General features: G+C 40.6%; 1 protein-coding gene across 3 annotated transcripts in view; it reads left to right on the top strand.

Moving 5' to 3' along the window:
* Nucleotides 1-1,419: 1,419 nt before the first annotated feature.
* jam3b (junctional adhesion molecule 3b) overlaps nucleotides 1,420-21,482 on the top strand; it is a 37,525-nt gene continuing 17,462 nt past the window's right edge. Inside the window, exons 1-2 of one of the 3 annotated variants that reach the window (XM_069894942.1) lie at nucleotides 10,032-10,182; nucleotides 15,608-15,892. In XM_069894942.1, coding sequence (XP_069751043.1) covers nucleotides 15,865-15,892 — 28 coding nt within the window. In that variant the 5' untranslated portion in view covers nucleotides 10,032-10,182; nucleotides 15,608-15,864. Of the gene's footprint in view, nucleotides 1,502-10,031; nucleotides 10,183-10,256; nucleotides 10,294-15,607; nucleotides 15,893-21,482 lie in introns of those variants that run through there. The other 2 variants (XM_069894941.1, XM_069894943.1) reach the window with 2 other exon arrangements.

Genomic DNA, 21,482 nt, shown 5'->3' with positions numbered 1-21,482 from the left:
GGTAAAGGTTTAGAACAGGTAAAGGCATTGTATTTCCACAAAATCCAGATTTATTTGTATTGGGGAAATATAGAAGGAACAAGACCTAAGTTAAAACTATCAATATACCAATTGAAATTTGTTAAAATTGCACGAGCAGTGGCAGGGAAATGTATTGCAGTTACTTGGAAATCAAATTCACACTAGGTATGGGAAGATGGAATGCAGACATTCAAAGTTGTATTCCTTTGGAGAAAATTACATATAATTTGAGAAATAAATATGGTATATTTTGCAAATTTTAGGTATAAATAATCCTGCTCCTTGAGACTTGTGTTAATCTTCTCTAAATTAATTACATAGAAACTCTGGTGGAAGCCTGTGTGTTGGATAGCAATCCTCTGAGCAATCCTTGAAGCTTTTTCTTTTCTTTTATATTATTATATATTATATATTTATTATATATAAACTTCTTTGGGGTGGGTGGATGTGGGGGGAGGGGAGGGATTATAACCGTCATGTAATGATTGCAACTTTCTTAAATTTACATTTCTATTATCTATTCTTCTTCTTCTTTGGCTTGGCTTCGCAGACGAAGATTTATGGAGGGGGTAAATGTGCACGTCAGCTGCAGGCTCGTTTGTGGCTGACAAGTCCGATGTGGGACAGGCAGACACGGTTGCAGCGGTTGCAGCGGAAAATTGGTGGGTTGGGGTTGGGTGTTGGGTTTTTCCTCCTTTGCCTTTTATCAGTGAGGTGGGCTCTGCGGTCTTCTTCAAAGGAGGTTGCTGCCCGCCGAACTGTGAGGCGCCAAGATGCACGGTTTGAGGCGATATCAGCCCACTGGCGGTGGTCAATGTGGCAGGCACCAAGAGATTTCTTTAGGCAGTCCTTGTACCTCTTCTTTGGTGCACCTCTGTTTTGCATGTATGGCAAAGGTTTAAAATAAAATATTCAAAAAAAGAAAGAGAAACAAAACAGAGTCCCTTCAGTGACACTAAGTGTCGGTAGGTTTGCCTCCAGCGATCTCACAGCTTCTGCAGCCATGCACCCTCCTGTTCGATCCATTAGCAAACAATGCAGTACAATAAAAGGAGCCTTGAACGAGTTACGAGAGGTGGTGATGGAGGCAGGAACAGTAACAACATTTAAGAGGCACATGGACATGTACTTGAATGAGCCATAGGGAATTAATGCCAACAACTAGGACTAGTATAGGTGAGCATGGACGCTATGGGCCGAATGGCCTGTGTATCCTGCAAGGCCGCTGATCTACTGAATCATCACCTACTGGGCAATCCCTCCACGTTGCCAGGACGTTCTCAGCTCGATCCCTCTGTTGCCATGGCGCTGGACCACCATTTCTCCCCCCCCCCCCCCCCACCACCCCGGTTGCCATGGCAGGTAGCAGCATCCTGCCGGGTATGCGCATGCTCAGTCAGTGACCAAGCGGTCGATGTGAAGATGGCGGGCGGAGTTTCGTTGCTGCGGCTTCTGGGGCTTTACATCGCGCTGGCGGAGAGTAAGTAGGAAACAAAAAGGCAAGGAAGCATTTCACAAGAAGCGTGGCTTTAGTGTGGCCAGAGTTGTTCCTCATTCGCGGCTTCGCCATGCCATAAGTTTAATGTGAGGTGGGTGCTTTGCGCCGATATTTACGACGCTTCCCTGTCCCGCTGTTGGTGGGGGATCTCGCCTTGTTTCCCTTCGTGTGAGCCGGTGAGTTGTTTTCAGCTGTGTTTTAAACTCTGTGCACTGTGCGAAGGTTGGGTGATGGACTCGCATGTAGATCCCTCAACTGTTGTAAATGTTGAAGGGTGAGCGCCAATGGATTGTGGTTCAGTTTTAATAAAGTGATGTACACTGTTGATGAAAAGTTGGAGTGGTCAGGTTGCCATTCCAGGCTCTGTGCTGCGGGAGGTACCGAGGCTTGGTGCAGCCAACACAAGGTTGTTGTGGGGAAGGACCACAGTCCTTCTGTTTCTGGGGTTTGAGGGACTGAGACTGAAGCAAAGCCCCACAAATAACAAAGTGGGGAGTAACAACAAAGTGCCGTGTAAACACAGAGTATGGAACAATGTCCAAAGGTGGGGTTGTATGAACAAGACACCAAATGTGTGAAAAGACTTTGACTGGTTTTCTTCTTGTAAATTCATTATGAATAAAGTATTTTTTGGGGAGCGGGTGGAATGGTTGGGTTGGAATTGTAGGTGTGAAGTGATTGCTCTTGGGCATAGTTTTGAGGCACGAGAGACTGCATTTGCTGGTATCTGTTCAGCAGGTTGAGTGAGAGAAAAAGAATGGTCAAAGTTTTAGGTCCAAGACTTCAAGGCTGCTATGATGAAGAACTCTGAGCCAAAATGTTGACCATTCTTTTTCTTCCACTGATGTTGTTTGACCTGCTGAGCTCTTTCAGCTGATTGTTTTGTTCTAATAATTGTTGATGTGCTTCTGAATTCAAACTGGTTGCTGGCTGGCAGGGGGGCAGTTGTCATTGGACAAAATTTATCCTCCAGATAGATGTTCTCATTGAGCTTTCCTTGTGAGTGTCATCCACTGCTTGATACTGAGGTCCTAAAAGTTTTCCTTTTGTGTTAGATAGAATTGCATTTGTTGTGCAACTACTTCCTCTGTGATAATACTGCTAAGAGTAGACTGTTCTAGATGTTTTTTTCTGTAAACAGTCATTGTACAACCAATTGAATGTTTGTTGAGATGCATGAAATTGAACTTCAAATCTCAAATATCCCTATTGGGAACATCATTTGCACTGTCTAGAGGAGAACTGAAAAGTTCTGAATTCATGTTACATTAAATAAAGTCATATTTACATTTAAATTATTTATCTTGTGTTTTTATCAATTGTTTATTTCAGTGGAATCTGTGTGCATTTTAGCCAAATTTTATGCTGCATTGAATTCAGGTTCAAAAATTTTAAATTCAAAGTGTTATGAGCCAAGAACACCCCAAAACCCAGCAGCAATAGATATTCAACAAGACAAATGGTTGCTTAAACAGAAATTGTTTTTAATTATCTTTAAACATGAAAATAGAATCACACTTTAACTTGTCACTATTGACTTAACTAACCTAACTTAACCCCCTTCTAATTCTAAGCATGTGTGTGTAAGTTCAGAAAAGTTCTTTGGTTCACAGTCCAATCTCACTTCTCATTCCTCCAAGTTCACTGGTTGCAGGCAATTCTTATACTGTGCATAGAATTTAATATTTATAAAGTTCACCAGGCTTTGGTGCTTGAAAGGTAAATGGTTACTGCTCAGGAAGGTTCTTGTCAGTTTTCAGAGAGAGATTTGTTGTTCCAGGACATCCACAACTGATGTACTTCCATCAGCTACTTCAGTGTCTTACTGATGAATCCTGCCCCTTCAGGGTTCTCCAGATGATAACCTCTTCAGGTCACCACAGAGTTCCTTTTTGTTTCTCTTATTCCAAGTTTCTCTTATTCCAACCACAAGGGCTTTGACCAGGCCATCTTTCAAATGGGACTTTCCACAAGCTTGCCAGCTTGTCCTGTTCCAGTCCCAGCTGCTATTGTTGGCTGTAACTCTATAGAAATGATCTGCGTGTGTGTGTCTCTCTCTCCTCTCTGATTGAGAGAAAACCTGTTTGACTCTGTCTGCTTGCAAAACCACATGGCCGCCTTAGAACAGTAAGTTCTCTTCCAGATAAGCGGCTCCGACAAGATCTTTCATCTATTTCCTTTTGTAAACAACAATCCATTATTGAAGTCTCTTGAGCATTCTCCAGAGCTCTTGCAAAAGCTATGAGGCCCCGATATGTCTAGTATTAGCAAAGCTCCAGTATTTCAAATAATATCTGTTTTAAAGTGTTTGTATGTAACCTATTCTAACAAACCTCTCTCAATTTATCTCCCAAAAGATATCTATATACTCTGTCACAAAAGTATGTGATGCCTACCATAAGAAATTTATTATCTTGCAGTACCACAAGAGGTGCTGCCCTTCCTTTGTGCATTAATTCCTCAATATTTATAGTGCCCTAATCTTTTCTTACAAATTTGCTTTCATGTGTTTCCTGTTCTGAGTTTCTTCTGGGCTTGCCCTTCTCCTTTTAAGAATGATATGTTTCATTTCAGTATGATGTTAGTTTTCATTTGCTTCAGAATCAAATGAGTCCCTTATTTTAAATGTGCTCTTTTAAATGCCTGCATGCAACCAAAATTACTTGACATCAATAGTAAACTTTCAGTATAGCTTATGGATATCCTGTTTTATTTCCATTGATGTGTCCAGTAAGACATTGACTCATGTTTGAAAAGCATGAAATCCAGAGCAAAACCAGAAAAAGGTAGTGGATACTCAGCAGGTCAAGCAACATCTGTAGAGTGAGAAACTGACCTGAGATGTTACTCCTGATTTCTCATCAGAGAAATCATTCTTGATTCCAAACTCATTATTATTCTTGCAACCTCAGAATTTACATTTGAACAGTAACATTCAATTCTAGATGCAAGATCTTGGGTCTCAGCATCTCTGAGGAACTTGTCCTGGGGCTTCCATGTTGATCCAATCATGAAGAAAGTTCACCAGTGGCTATACTTCATGAGGAGTTTGAAGAGATTTCACATGTCACCAAAGACTCTTGCAAATTTCTACCTGTGTACTTTGGAAAGCATTCTGACTGGTTGCATCACTGTCTGGTATGGAGGAGCCAATGTTCAGGACAAGAAAAAAAACTACAGAAAGTTGTGAACTCAGCCAGTGCTATCATGTCATTAGTCTCCACTCCATCAAGGATATCTTCAAGGGGCAGTGTCTCAAGAAAGCAGCCTTTATCTTCAAGGGCATTCCCTCTTCACTCTGCTACTATTGGGAAGGAGGTACAGGAGTCTGATGATCACCAAGTAGCACAAAAACGGCTTCTTTTCTTCCGCCATCAGATTTCTGAATGGACAATGAACCCCAGATAATACCTCACTTTCTCTTATTTTTGCCCTAATTTATTTTTAAATGCAATTTACAGCATTATTTGCACTGTAAATACGGCCACACCACCACAAATTTTCATGATAATAAATTCTGATTTAAGATGGTACATAGATGTTACAAAAATGAACAAATCTGATATGAATTACTTGATGGCAACAAGCAATGTCCATTTGTCTCAACATGTCCATGGCAACTCTTCCCATTTAGTCACATCTTTCAGCACTTATCCTTGGTTCTCAAAGCCTAAGCGATTCAAGTGCACATCTAGATACTTTTAAGATTCTGTCAGTGACCCATCTTCAACCTCCTTCTTGGGCAGTGTGTTCCAGGACACTCTGGGTGAAAGTCTCTTCCCTCATATCCCTTTAAATCTCTTCCTCTTTATTCAAAATCTATGTCCCCAGGTTTTCTCTATCTCTAAAATGGGAATCAATTTTCTACACTTTATCCTATCTATACTCTTTTAATGCTATCTTCCTCAGTCAAATCTCCTTGTAACCTCCTCGGTGCCAGGTAGAACAGACAACTTCAGTTTCTTGTCATTCCTGGAAAATAGTTTCTTTAGAAACAAAATGTAGTATAATCCATGCTCTGCTTAGAAACTGTTATGTGACAGCATCTAAATGAACAAAAGTAGTCTTTGTTTTCAGAACAAGGCAGTGATGATGCCTGCTAATTTCTCAACAAACAACTTTTTTTTATTTTGAACAATAATAGCTTGTATGAAAGCAAGAACACAACTTGATGTTTAAAAAAACCCTACTTTTTCGAACAGAGCAATAAAAAGTCACTGTTCCTATTATTTTATTGTACGTTATAAAAAATATTCAAATCATGTACCATATGGAGATACAGAAATAGTGACTAGTATTTTGGATTCTAGAACTAGTATCCTTAGTTATTTGTGGCTGTTGCCATATTTCGAACAGGACGTTGCATCTGACTGATGTCTCAGCTCCACCGACCCAAGTTCAATCCTGTCTGGTACAAACTGTGTGGAGTTTGAATGTTCTCCTTGTGATTGTGTGTGGGTTTCTTCCACATTCCAATGAAGTGCTGGTTGGAAGAGGTGGGAGTAACAGAATCTGGAGTGAGGGGGGAGTTAATAGGAATGTGGGGGAGAATAAAATGGCATTGGTAAAATTATGCTTGACATGGGGATGATATGCAGAAAGGTTTATCTGCTATTGTAGTAATGGTTAATTAAATAATCAGGAATTAAATAGCTACCATCATTAATGATGACCATGAAACCACCAGCTTGTTGAAAAAGTATGTGTAATTTATTGATCCTTTGGGGTAAGAGATCTGCTTTTTCTGCTTGGTTTAGACCAGCCATTCTCTACTGTTATTTTAGCTGTGACACCCCACCCCCCCCAAAACCTTTAGGACTCTGTTCAAAGTTTATTGGCCCCCTTCCACATGAAGCAGTTTAGTTGGCTTCTTCTGTAATTTTCTCTCCTATTGACTACACAAAAAAAGAAATATTTTGATTTCAGTCTGTGCCCCCCCCCCCCAAATGTGCTGTGGCATTTGATGGGAATGGCTGGTTTAGACTATAACAGACGCTTGATCCAGGATAAGCAAAACACTTAACTGGTTCACCCTATGACAAAATACAAGACACTAGAACACTCATCATAAGTCAGACCAGCTTTGGGTGTTGTAATGTCCATTTATTCCCAGTTGTGCCAGTGATGTGGGACTTTTCACAGAGACTAGTCAACCAAACCTAATTACGGAATTATACTGAACAAGCACTAAGTTTTCTCTATACAATCCATAGGCATATCTTGCTCTTGCCCAGTAGTACATTGATAAACTGCTGACAAAGGTATGATGGGAGATAACTCAGGAAGTCTAGCACTTTTTTCTTTTAACATCTTACAGCATAAAATCAGTTTAATGTGCACAGCTGCTAATCGCTACCTCAGCTATTAAATTATTTACCTTTGAATACTGTGGAGGAAGCACCAAGAGCACAGAGTGTGCAATAAAGGAGAAGCTCTGGATGCTGATAGGTGGGAAGAGGCGTTTGGCATCACCTTCACTGACACAAGATCTCATTTCGGCATTTGTCCCAATACAGACAAAACAGCTGTGTGCAGAGACAAAATAGGGATTACTGTCTTGGGCAACATTTGATGGATTTGTAGCATCTGGAAGGCAGAGTAAAAATGAAGTCAATTGGAAATGAGGGGCGAACACACTGATTGAAGGTCCATCTTGCACAAAGTTGGGTGCACTTGTTAGAAGTTGATCAGTGTAAAAACATTGCTGCAAGAGTTTCACAAACCATCTTCAGCTGACGTGTCTATTTTGAACCTGAAAATTCTCTTCACGGGAGAATTTCTAAACAGACTGTTTGCATCATTTACCCTTTTAAGTAATGAGAAATTCTTGCTGGCTTTTTGTTTAGCAAAATTAAGTTGTTTCATGCATATTTAATTAGATGGCATGGCCCATCTCCTAAAAAGAAGCTTTCAACAGTGGCAACATGTCCCTTGCAGGCAGCTTTTGTCAGGCCAAAAAATGTTTCAACAAATTTCCAGGAATCCAATCAGGTATTGCTTTTGCTCCTTTCCTATGGATGTCTTAACAGTGATTCTGTTGGGTCAAGAGAATAAATGAGAAGAAAGAAATACAAAAAAAGGTAACTTTGCAAGAGAAAATGAAAAAGGGATCTTGCTCATTTTTTTTTAATAGCCTCCCCAAAATGTACTTTGAGCCATGCTACATGTGTAACTTCTCAATAAGCAATCTATTCTAAAGGGTATTAAGAAAGTGAAGCCAGTTGAAGTAAGAGCTGGAGAGCAATGATGTTGCATAATTGTTCTTTCAGACTCTTAGCATGCATGAAGATGGCATTCATCATTGTCTAACAGGGAGATTAGTGTGTAATATGCATTATTGCTGCATGAGGTGGCTGAAAAAAGACTGAGGATTTAGACAACCTTACAGCAAGGGCAAATGAAATGTGGAAAATAATGAGGTCATACACCAGTTGTTTTTAAAAAAGAGCAGAGTATTTTTTTTTAAGTGGTGAGAGATTGAAAAAAATTTGTATTTGAGGGATGTGCATCTTCTTGAATGTGAATCACTAAGAAATACAAGCAATTGGAAAGGTTGGCGGGATTTCATGGGGGTATAATGTAATGTAATTTCAATATATGAATATTGTCTTTTGTATCTGGATATAATAAATGTATGGAAATTTAAATAAAATATTTTAAAAAAGCAATTAGAAAAGCAATTATACTGGTCTTTTTACAGGAGGATTGGAGTACAAACACAGCGATACAGAGCCCTAGTGAGACAGCATCTACAACATTGTATCCAGGTCTGGTCTCCCTTGCTGATAAAAGATATACCTGTGATAGAGAGTGCTTTGAAGGTTCATCAGATTGTTTCCAGGGATTATGATTTTGTTTTTCTGGGGATATTAAGCAGATTAAGGCTATATTCTCAAATTGAGAAGAATGAAAGCTGAGGAGTTACTGCTTTGAAATGGCAAAATTCAAATGTAATTGAAGGACGTGATATCATTTCAATAAAGTGTTGCTGAGGTAAATTCGGTCATAATCTTATCGAATAGTGGAACAGGTGTAAGAAGCAAACTGATACATTCCTGCTTCAATTGCTGCTTATCTTTTGTTCTGATGTGTGCTGCATTGAAACTAGGCAATGGGTCCAGATCTTCTTTGCAGTGCCATCATAGTCTTTTTTTTAAACAGCAAATGAATTTTCAGCCTTGTGTATTTTTGAATTAGCAATAATTATTTGGTATCAAAAATGAAAGTAATTTTCAATGTTAATTGACTAATTGAAATTGTTCCTAACTGACATGGGGAAAAAAATTTTGCAGGCTGTTCTCAGGTTTGTACAAGATTTGGAGTATTGTGTTCAGTTCTGGTCTCCAAATTATAGAAAGGATATAGATAAGTTGGAGAGGGTGCAGGGAAGATTTACAAGGATGTTGCCTGGCTTACAGCATCTAGATTATGGAGAAAGATTAAGGAGACAGGGACTTTATTCATTGGAATGTAGATGGCTGAGAGGGGATTTGATAGAGGTATTTAAAATTATGAAGGGAATAGATTGAGTAGATGTAAATAGACTCTTTCCCGGGAGGTTGGAACAAGAGGGCATCTTTGGCTTGGCTTCGCGGATGAAGATTTATGGAGGGGTATGTCCACGTCTGCTGCAGGCTCGTTGGTGACTGACAAGTCCGATACGGGACAGGCAGGCACGATTGCAAGGGAAAATTGGTTGGTTGGGGTTGGGTGTTGGGTTTTTCCTCCTTTGTCTTTTGTCAGTGAGGTGGGCTCGCCAAGGGAAATAGCGCCTTTGGAAGACTACACAAAAGAGTCTGGAAAAACAATCACCTGAAGAAACACGCAAAGATCAGTGTGTACAGAACCATAGTCATACCCATGCTCCTGTTTGGCTCCGAATCATGGATTCCCTACCGGCATCACCTACGGCTCCTAGAACGCTCCATCAGCGCTGTCTCCGCTCCATCCTCAACAAGAGGGCATAAGTTAAGGGTAAAGGGGCAAAACTTTAGGTGAAATATTAAAGGATGCTTTTTCACTCAGAGAGTGGTGGCAGAATGGAATGATCTTCCAAAAGAGATAGTTGTGGCATTTAAGAGAAGGTTGGTTGTGTACATGGATGTGAGGGGTTGGAGGGTTATGGGCAGAGAGCAGGAGGGGTAAGCTAGTGGAGTTGTTCAAGTGAACCGGCATGGACTTGAAGGGCTGACATGGCCTGTTTCCATGCCGTAAACAGTTATACGGTTATAATATGATAGGAAATAGGAGTAGGTCTTGGCCTTAACTACTCTGCTCCCCTGTCCTTGGATTTCACCATTATTCAAGTCTATATATTTAATTAAATTGTGGTTGATGTGTTGCACAGAAGCTGTGAGTGAGTTGAACCAACCAACTGATTTTACTGGAACTCTCCAAGAGCTTATCAGCACCACTCCCATGATCCTTTTCAGCCCCTCACACCATTGTGATGTCAGCCCAGTGTGAATCTGTACCTCTGTGACCCAGTTCGCTTGTAGATCAGTGCAGGCTGCTACATGATCACCCCCCACCCCCACTCCAGAACTGGTGCTTGGAGGTGCCGAGTTCACAGTTTGTAAACAGTTTGTACATTTGGGAGGTCGACTTCCCCATGGGGCTGGAACAGTTACTAGTTGGTTGAGGTCAAGGTGTGCCAGTTTGAGGTAGTTGACCATGAATGTTTCCTGCCTACCCCCAATATCCAAAAGGCATGTAGTCATGTTCTGTTGTAACACCTTATATAGGCCCTTGTATGGGCACTGAAGGGGAGTCAGGTGCGTGCCTCCTTATAAAGACATATTTGCAGTCTTTGAGATCCTTCGGGATGTAGGATGGAGCTAGACCGTGGCATGAGGTTGGGATGGGGGCCAATGTGCCCAACTTCTCGCAAAGTTGTATTAGCAGTACCATAAGTGTTTCCTCCTGGCCGCGAGCCGCTGACACAAACTTGTCCAGGACTGTCAGCAGAGGACATGGCCAAATCCTCCTTTGGTCCTGTGCAGATGCCGAGGAACACCCAAGGCAGCTCGTCCACCCAATCCTGGCCTCGGATCCATGCTGTGAGGGCCATATTCAATTGCTGATGGAATCTTTCCACCAGGCTGATAGACTGTGGGTGGTAGGCCATGGAGTGATGTAACTGGGTCCTTAGGAGCTGTGCCAGTGCTGCCCATAGGCCAGACATGAACTGTTTCCCCATTTCCGATGTGATATTAGAAGGAAGGCCGAAACAGGCTATCCAGTTAATGATGATGGCCAGATTTTCATGGAAGTGTCTGAGAGTGGGACAGCTTCCGGCCATTTAGTGAATGTATCCACCATCGTGAACAGATATGCGGTGCCACTGGAAACTGGCAGCGGCCTGACGATGTCTGTTTGTCAGCGGGAAGGGCTGAAGAGGGGCTTTCATGTGCCTCTGCACCTTGGACGACTGACAGTGCAGGCAAGTTCTGGCCCAGTGGCCGACCTGTTTACACAGGCCATGCCACATGAATCTGTTGGCGACTAGTTGAGTTGTCTTCTGTATGGATGGGTGAGCCAACCCAACCATGCAATGGAAACAATGGGCCTAGGTTTGCAGGTGAACACGTCATAGAGAAATGTGGCTTGGATGCCCCAAAATGCACAGTAGCCCTGAGACTGCAGTGCGGTAGGCTGGTATCCCGCCATTCTGCTGCCGGGCCGCTGTGAGTGCTTTATAGTCGATTTTGGGGGATGGGGTACACAGACAAGATGGATGTATGGGTCAGAGCGTCAGCCACGAGATTGTTCTTGCCAGTAATGTGCTGATAGCCGTTGTGCACTCTGAGATATGAGTGGTGATGCTGCTGCCTTGCCAACTCCGGGTCCGATACCTTGGTGAAGGCAAAAGTTAGGGGCTTGTGATCAGTGAAGACCATAAAATCCCGTCCTTCGAGGAAATAATGAAAATGCCGTAAGGTGAGGTAGAGGGCTAGCAACTCCCTATCGAACCCACAATAATTCTGATCCAGGGTTGCAGCTGAAGAAAGCAAGACGTCTCCAATGTCCATCAATCAGCTGCTCCAGGATGCCACTGACATCAATGTGCATGTGGGAAATTGGATAATGGTCAGATGTTGTGGCACCATTGAGCCAGCGCTAGTCCCCACAAGTTCTTCATCCTTCACAAGACTTCGGCACCAGTGTAGAGAGGCCTATGGGTTGTCTCTTCCATCTTCCTGAATTCTTCCTTGGCGAGCTGTAGCTTGTTGGGAGGAAGCTTGCTCGGGCACATAGCGGTGGTCCCTGCATGGGGATGTGGTGCTAGATGCAATGTTTCAGGACTGTGGTGGAAAACTGGTGTTATAATGGGCGGGAATCCTGCCAGGATTCTGGCATACTTGTCCGATAAGGCTACAGAGTCGAGGTGGGGGATGGGTACTTAGCCTCTTGAAGGGTTAAGATCTGGAAGGTCCTGAAATTGACCAGACAGTGCCCTTTCAGGTCCACCAGGAGGCAGTGGATTCGAAAGTAGTCTGTGCCCAGTAGGGGCTGAGACACGTCAGCCAAAGTGAAGTTCCAGGTAAAACGGCAGGAGCTGAACTCGAGTGGGATAGTCTGTACCTCATACGTGTGTCTGCTGCTATTGTTGGTGGCAATGAGGGACGGTCCTGACTTCTTGGCGCGGGTGTCTTGGTTCAATGGGGGCAAGATGCTGACCTCCGCCCCGTGTCCATGAGGAAACGCTGCCCCGAATGCCAGTCCCAAAAATAAGGGGGCTATCTTGGCGGCCAACTGTTGTACCCATCAGCGTAGCTTGACTCCAGCATCTGTTCGAGAAATATCTGCTCGAACAGTAAGCAGGACCTGTGGCTGTCCATTAATGCCAGCATATCGTTCATAATGATGGATGATGTGTGGTTGCCCAGGCAATCCATGTGGAGCTGGTTCACAGCGGAAAGGCCCAAGGTGTAAATAAAGAGCACATTAATTGCCTCATACCTGTCAGCAGCTAGTGGGTGATGTAAGAAGTCTATGATTTGTCTGGCAATCTCCTGGTCGAGTGAACTGATTACGTAGTAATATCTTATGGAGTCTACGGTGATCTGCCTGACCTGAAACTGGGCCTCAGTCTGTTTGAACAGACTAGCAGTTGTGAGATCCAAAAGGTCAGCAGCTTCAGTGAGACTGTGTTTTGTGCGCTCGTGTCATTCATCTTGGGGTCCAAAATGCTGTTTTGGACTGTTGGCGTGCTGTGTAGCAACAGAAAGAAAAACCACACAGAAGCTGTGAGTCAGCTGAATCAACCAAGCAACTTTACTGGAACTCTCCGAGCACTTATCAGCACGAACCCCATGATTCTTTGCGGCCCCCCCCCCCCCCCCCCCAACCACTGGGACCATTGTGATGTCAGCCCCAGTCAGTACAAGTCTGACTGTTATAAAGTCAGTCCAGTGTGAGCCGGGTATCTCCGTGGATCTTGTGGATCAGTGCAGCTCGTTACAAAATTTAAAATAAATGCTGATAACAAAAAATGCTGAAAACATTCAGCCAATCAGATTGGATTGATGTAGTGAAAGAGTTAATATTTAACACTGAAGGTCCTTTGTCAGCATGTGCATCTACACTGTTAAGTTCCATTTTAATTTGTATGCTTCAATTGATCACCTCTTTTACTCTGTCGAGTTTGGAAGAATAGATATGCACTACTTGATCTCATCTCTTGATCCAATTTCTCCCATTTTGGGAATCAATTTTATGTTCAGTTTTTGCATTAAGTTTTAGGGTGGGGACTTGATCAAGAAATCGCAAATCATGTCACAGTTGCTCCTTGAGTATTTGTTTTTATATTATCTTTTAGTTTGCTTCTAAATACAGCCAAGACTTGAGAATCAAAACAAGTCCCATTGTATTTGGTTTTAACTTCAAACTTGTGCACAATTAGCACAGCTGCAACAGGAAGAGACAAATCCCAGCAGTTCCTGTGCAGGCTATATCCTGGCTTTGTGAGTAGGATAATGGAGCACTTGTCTTGGCCAAATATTAATTTGTGATTGATATACTAAGTTTGATCTTGCAATTCGTATGTTAGATGGTCTAATGCTAAAGCTGTTTTCCTTTTGCATCCTATTTTCCTGATGTAACCATCCTTTCAAGTTTATAAAATGCACATTTGCTGAGCATGTCTAGATGGATGTGAATTTATTTGCTCTCCCGTTTAATTAACTGATTTAAAGTTTGCATGCTACAACTGGAAAAAAAATTGCAAAATGCACTCTTCTAGTTTATGGATTTATAGATATTGTAATTATATTAAAACAACAACTAAAGTAAAAAATCCTGGTATCTGACACCTTCAGGGATTGGTAGATGCCGTATAAGTGAATTTCCTGATTGCTTGAGACCACGTGTTGCATGAATGGAGAACTAATGCTGAGGCATGCCAATTTGAAATTTCTATTTTTTTACCTATTTATTTTCTGCGATTCTTTTTGTCGGTTGCTTGAGGCTGTTGGTTGCGTGAATTCGGATAACAGGAATTTTACTGTTGTGTTAAATGAAAATCAAAAAGCTGTATATGCTGAAATATTTAAAAAAAACATTGCTGGAAATACTCAGCTATTCAGGATGCATCTGTGGGAAGAGAAACTGAGCTTTTCTGTGTATGCGATGAATTGAATTTGTTCCAAACAAAGTTGCACACATTGTACTGTGCACCTCTGTGGACATGGATGTGAGATTACAATCCAGGTGAAATTTGTTCATTCCTCTTCTTGTGTTTCAGTGGAAATAAGCCTCGATGAATTTGCTAGTACTAAATAAGCAATCTATTATAAATGGGATGCCTCTATCCTTGAGGTTTTAAAATGTTATAGGGTTTGATTTGAATATAATTCACAAAAAAAAACATAAAAGACTAGTTTATAATTCCTTTACATGGACTGAGAGTGAATAGTCAAAAAAGTTCAGGTGAATGTTTTAAGTTGAGTTTTGATAGCCAGCTGGATGGTTTTTAATGGACAAAGGAAGGGAACTAACATTAAGCAAATGTGCGTGCTTTGGGGAAGGATATTGCAGTCCTGTCCAGAGAGAAATATTTTTTTGTCTGCAGAGTCAGGAGTCAAGCTATGCTATGTAGAGAAATTGATCGGGTTAAGTTTTTTTTTAATCTAATAGCTTTGTTATTGGAGAAATGTACTTGTCCTTTGCCATCAAGAAAAGAAGAATTGTAATGGCAGTTTTTATCAAAACAAACTCATTTATTTCAAATCAGCACTGCAGAATTGGTGCAGAATGGATCATTCAAGAACTAGAAAAAAAAAATCCACGTTGAGTGTTGAAGGCTGGGTTGAAGCAATTACTGATGTCTGATAATATTGTGGCTTTTATCAATCTGGTGAGGAAATCGGATCATGATTTGGTGGTTTGTTTGTTGGTGCAAACTCGGTGAAATTAAATAGAGTGAACGTGATTAAAAAAAATTCATCCAACTAATAGAAGTTGAAGGATTAGTGGAATGGGTAGTTACAGTACTTTGATTTGTGAAAATAATAAGAAGTATTGATGAAAGTAATGAAAGTAGAGATGAGAACCCTTTTGTCAGAGAATGGAAGGAGAGCTTAAAAATGAGAATGACATTCTTTCAATAAAAGTTTCAGAAGAGATTTTAGGATCATTATAAATAGAGATGTCGGAGAAGGAGTACAAAATATTTTAACAAGTTCAAGCATTTTCCTGGAAGTTCAGGTATTTGATAGGGAAAATTGTAGAAACTATGCATTGAGCAGGATATGATTCCTTATCCTTAGCCCAGACATATTGTGTCCATGGGCCAGGCAATCTAGCTGTCTGTGGAATTGATGACACTATTTTGGAAAGTATGCACTTGAAGCTTTGTCCCCAGGCCATCCTAAAGGACTTTAACCTGAGTCAAAGCCAAGAGGGGAGTTTTCCCTCCAGTCAAAGTGTGGAAATATCTTTAAATAAATTTTAAATGTCTATGATTGAATAGGTAACATTAGACAAATGATGATTTTGCTTCAAGAACACATTTAGGTGTATTTTATGGATTTTGGTTTACTGATCATGAAAATCTCCTAAACATTTCCTATTGTGTACCTTTTCTAGATAAAACCTATTTTTGCGATTTCCTGTTATATTTTGTCTACTTCAAGCAAACAAAACCATGAAGTGCAAAATTCATTTTCTACATTCTCACTTTAACTCTTCCCTGCTGATCCTGGTGCTGTCAGTAACGAACATGGTGAAGGGCTTCACCAGGACATTACGACCCTGGAAAAGCGGTATCAGCGCAACTGGAATCCATCAATGCTAGCTGACTATTTTTGGACACTGTCACGAGAAGTATCAGATACTGAGTACTAATGAAAGTTACCGGCAAAACATTTTTAGGTCCGTTGAACTGGCGCAATGTGTCAGCGTCATTATGTGATGAAATATGCTAAATTTAATAAAAGTTCATTTAATATTTCTCCAACTTCCTATGTAATACAGCAAATCTGAAATTATTTTTGTGTATAAATTGAAGTCATTTATTATTGACCTCAATTTTTTTTTCAGGAAGCAAATCTTTTCAAAAATATTGTTGTCCAGGGGAATTGAAACCCTAGAACAGTTAAGAATACCTGAACAATAAAATGTGAACTAGGCTTTCTTCATTTCCCTAACAGAATATCCCATTAAAGTGTAAGGTATTCTGCTCTTGATCTTCATGTGATTTCCTTAGCATGTTCAGGCCCAGCAGTTGAACTCCACAGCATGTCCACCAGTGGAATGGAGTAGCAGATGTTTATTCAAGATTTATTTATCTTGGAGCAACTGATCATTTTTGTTTACCTTCAAAACCATTGGCTTGTACAATTCAGTTGCATACCCAAGATAATCAAAGTAAATTTATTTAGCATTTGTTTGTTCCTGATTCACAATGTGTTCAGGAGATCTAAAGGATGCATTTGTTGGGTTTGTTGACATATATCTTGGATTGCTAGTGTGACAGAGTATATAGATATGTTTTTGGGAGATAAATTGGAAAAGATTTGTTAGAGTAGGTCACGTACAAACACTTTAAAGGGGTTAAGTTGGGTTAGTTAAATCAATAGTGATAAGTTAAAGTGTGATTCTGTTTTCATGTTTAAAGATAATTAAAAGCAACTATTGTTTAAGTAACCATTTGTCTTGGTGAATATCTATTGCTGCTGGGTTTATGGGTCCTCTGGGCTCGTAACACTAGGAATTTAAAACTGCTAATAATCATCAAAATAAATTGATAAATCCTGGAAAATTTCTGTTGACATGAGAGAAAACTATCATAGAATCTACATATTTTAACAAAAGAAATTTGATTCAATAGTATTGTACTGATAATTTTTTCATCATGTTAATATAATAATTAGTCAAAGTGCACAAATTTAAAAGATATATGGAGCATTTTTTTTTTAAACACTGATAGTATGTGCCTGTAACGGGCTGTCAGGGGAAGTGGTGGAAGCAGAACCATTATAGCATTTGAGACTTCTAAGTAGACACATGAATATGCAGGAAATGAGGATCATGGAGAGATTTTGCTTAATGTGGCATCATGTTCAGCACCGGAATTGTGGGCATAAAGGCTTGTTTCCGTGCTATACTTTTCTACATGTTGAACTTTGATTGCCTGACTAGAAAAGCAGATACTGTGATCTTGATACTTTTGCTGATTTTGAGAAATCAGAATGTAAAGAGCTATTTTCCTTTTAATAACTGAGCTAAAGATTTTGTCACAGTTGATGACAGAATATCTATTTCTAAATAAAGTGGATAATGCAGTCCTTTCCATCCTTTGTATTAACGCCGAGAAAAATACTGAGCAACTTGTACGTGATTTAATCAAGATTACTTATTCTCTGTTGGCTAACATGGATATTAGGAAGCCTTTGAACATCTAAATCGTTTGTGGGTAGGAACTGGCAGGAAGGAAACTTGGCTCTCATTAAAATGATTGGGTGGAGGCAGCTATTAAATGAGAGTGCCTGAGGAATGATTGCTGCAGTGTGATTTCTATTTGCAAAAAATATTTGAAATATAAGTAGATGTAGACAATTTTGCTGCTTCTACTCATTCCATCATTCAACATTAACATCAACAACATTTGCCTGCTCTAACCTTGTATCCCTTGATAAAAGAATTCTCAAAATGACATGGAGAAACATGAAATTTTTCCTTGATCTTGGGAGCCACTTCTTTGGCAAAGACAGACATCAAGGATGAAATTTGCCACCATCTTCGATGCTCCTTTGGTCCGTTGAGGAAAAGGCAAGTGAAAAACTAGATCGAAAATCCAGCTCAACATCTATGGTCTCCCAGGCAACAGTGATCTCTGCTCTCCTATGTACTTCTGAGTTCTGAACTACTATGGCAGATATATCAGACACTGGAAAAATGCCATCAATGCTGTCTGTGTATAATCTTCCAAATTCACTGGGAATAAATGAATCAATACAAGTGTCCTTTCCCAGGCTAAGTGCCATAGTTTTGTGCCACTAGTTACACCTAATTGGTTAGGTTGAGCAGATCATGTCTGACATGTATACCAGAGTCCTAGAACAGAAACCATTTAGAGGTTTGTTATAGAAGATTACCAAGTGGACAGAGGAAAGATTGAAAGATGTGGTCAAAGAATACTTGAAGAAGTGTAGTAGTTCCCACTGACTCCTAGACTTTTCAATGTATAGAAGAAACATTCAGGATTAAATTGGGAAGATTGAGACCATGCTTTGAGAGCATGCAAAAGCTCTGCATAATTACTGGAGGGAGTGCATCAAACTCCAGCTGCCTACCCCAGCAGGCACTTTCTTCTGTGAAAGAGCCTGTAATTCCAACAATGGCCCCATTAGCCACCACAGAAACTGGAGTGGAAGAAAATCATCCTCAATCCTGAGGGACTGCATCGGAAGAAGAACATCTTGAAAGAAAACATTGAAATCCATAGCTTGATATGCTAGTAGTGTAGATGAGATGCTACAAAGTGAGAATAGCTGTTAGTTTTCTTTTTGACATTTTCATTCATTCATGATTTGCTAGATAGTAATGCTAAAGGGAGAGGAACCTGCTTTCCCATGTATTTGTCAGAAAGCGCAGTCAGGATCCTCAAAACAAACCATTATCAATCTCTTTTTTTAAAATTTTATTTATGAATGATTTAAAAAAAAAATCATACAATCAGAATATAAGCCAATACACAATATTTCATCCCATTTATCCCCAAACCCCTCCCAACCTCCCTCTAAACTTCCCCAAAAGAAAGAAAAAAGAAGGGGAGATCAACTAACATAATACCATTCAATTATTTGCCATGGAATGGGGCAACACCATCAATGATTGGGGGGGAAAAAAGTATTAATAATTAGATTGCATGTCTTCCATATATGGGCTCCAAGTTTTAACAAAAAAAAGAATAATTATTTTGTAAATTATATGTTACCTTTTCCAAGGGAATACAAGATCTAATTTCTGCATGCCATCTTTCAATACTCAAATTAGTCTAATTTTTCCAAGTAATTGCAAGATTTTTCTAGCCACAGCTAAAGCCAATCTCAAAAAAGCAATTTGAAATTATCTAATTTTAACTCCAAACACAATTTTTTAATATAACCCAATAAAAAATGATAAGATCAAGTGAAATTTTAAATTTAAACATAACTTCCAAAAATTCCTTAATTTTGCTCCAAAAAAGGTTTAACCGTCTCACATAACATCCAATCATCCTGAGAAATAGATACTGCCAAATCTTTTTCCCACTTCAGTCTAGATTTATGAACATCCGGTTTAAGCATTTTATTCTGTAATAAGCATACATCTCAGATATAAATCCTTTCTTGCCATTTCAAATTTAAAGTATGCCCAAAATTGTCCAGTAATAATGCTTTAACTTAATAATAAGAAGAGTACTTGAGGATATTTCATACTTCTCCTTCATTCACTTCCAGCCTGTGGAGCACATTAGCAAATGTCCTGAGGACTAAACTCCACCACACCTCAGAATACCACCTGCAGGCCAACGGGTTGTTGGAGAGGTTCCACAGGCACCTGAAGAAAACTCTGGCCCGATTCACTGGACCAACAAACTCCCTGAGGTCCTGCTAGGCATCCGCACTGCCCTGAAAGAGGATTTCGAGGCATCCTCTGCCAAGTTCGTCTATGGCACACCCCTAGTCATCCTGGGTGAACTTGTGGCGGCTTCCAAGGACTTGGGGGAGCTCCTGGTAGCCACATTGTCTCGACTGCGCAAGTGCCTAGACTCATTGGCCCTAGTTAAGCCCAGAGCTCATGGGCAAGCCAGCACCTTTGTCCCACAGAACTTTGCAGACTGTCACTACGTTTTCGTCTGAAGTGGGGCCCACCGACCACCTCTTCAACGGCCCTACGAAGGGCCACACCATGTCATCAAGCACAATGATTCCATCTACGTGTTGGACATTGAAGGCAGGGAAGAGAACTTCACACTCAACTGGCTGAAACCAGCCCACTTGGACGTTAACCAACCAGTTACTCACCCGACCCCATGGTGCAGGGGGGGGGGGGTTGGCCGCCAAAAGACAGAGTCCCGATTACTGGTTCTGGTGGGCGGGGGGGGGTTGTGTAACGGCCCGTGGCCTGCTCTGTGACACAGCAAACGACCGTTGAACACAACAATCGGGTAAACAGCACATGGGATGAGATGCCCACTCCCATAAGCTGCAGGAACAGTGGTTGAATCAACTAATTACCATCAGCAGATGCAGGGGTCCAATCTGGGCCCGTGCATCTGGACAGCCAATCAGCAGCTGGCCTCGCTCAAGCCACAGCCCGGTGGTAACGTGGCCGGCTGTGACCCCACTACAATACCTCGTAACACGCTGGAAAAAAAAGGTATTCAATTTTATTTTCATTACTGCTGTGGGAGAAAGGCATTTCAGGCACAATTAAACATTAGTCTTCAGTTTACCATAGTAGCTTGAATTTTAGATTCAAAAAAGGTTGACGTTTTCAAATGGAATGGTTTAATAACTGAGGAAATTTTCTTTTGTATACTGTCTTGGCCTTGTGATGAAATGATAAACCATAGTAGCTTGAATTTTAGTTTCAAAAAAGGTTGACATTTTCAAATGGAATGGTTTAATTACTGAGCTAATTTTCTTTTGTATGCTGTCTTGGTCTTGTGATGAAATGATAACACTGCATTTAGTTTGCGTAATGAAGCCATGGTCCCAGAAGAGCTGTGATTATCAGAATTCAGTTTGTATTGCAAACATGTATTTTAGAGGTAAATCAACATTTCTGAAATACCTTGGCAAGACATCTATTAGAAACAAATGGACAACTGATGTTTCAAGATTGAGAACAGAGGGAAGATTGGCAGGGTTAAAGGGGGAGTAGATGATGGGTGGACTGAGGACCGGGGAGGAGAGGATGAAGGTGAATACAGCTGGGAAGGACTAGTAGATTGGATGTCAGGTATCATGTCAAAAGGCATGTTGCAAAGGCAGCCAGTCACTTAATAGTTACTTCATTACAAACAAGGAAAAACTTTAATGAAACATTTTGCATAGCTTAAAATAAAGATTTAAATTAAGGAGGTATAGACACTGAAATTCTGCAAAGCTTCTAGAAGGATGGAAAGATTTTTTTTCAATATCTATTATTTTAAAATGTATTTTAACGATTATTCAGGAATATAAATTGGATGTTTAGGACAAGGGTTTTTTAAGCCACAATTATAGCTTACTTATCATTAATTCCACTTTCTATGTGAACACCCACTTGTCCAGCTGTGTCATCTGCAAATTTTCAAATGGTGCACTGTAAATTTCAGCCATGGCCACTTTAGGTAAACCCTTGTGATTTTATGCTAGTAATCCATTGCAATATATTGCAGTAACTTAAATAGGAAAATGTGGGATGTCAATCAGCAAGTTCAGGTTCATGGTGGGGTTATGGAGTCCAGAGGACCCCAAAAACCAGCAGT

Source organism: Narcine bancroftii, chromosome 8 (genome assembly GCF_036971445.1).
Source record: "Narcine bancroftii isolate sNarBan1 chromosome 8, sNarBan1.hap1, whole genome shotgun sequence".
NCBI lineage: Eukaryota > Metazoa > Chordata > Chondrichthyes > Torpediniformes > Narcinidae > Narcine > Narcine bancroftii.
This window is presented reverse-complemented; position numbering and strand designations above follow the sequence as displayed.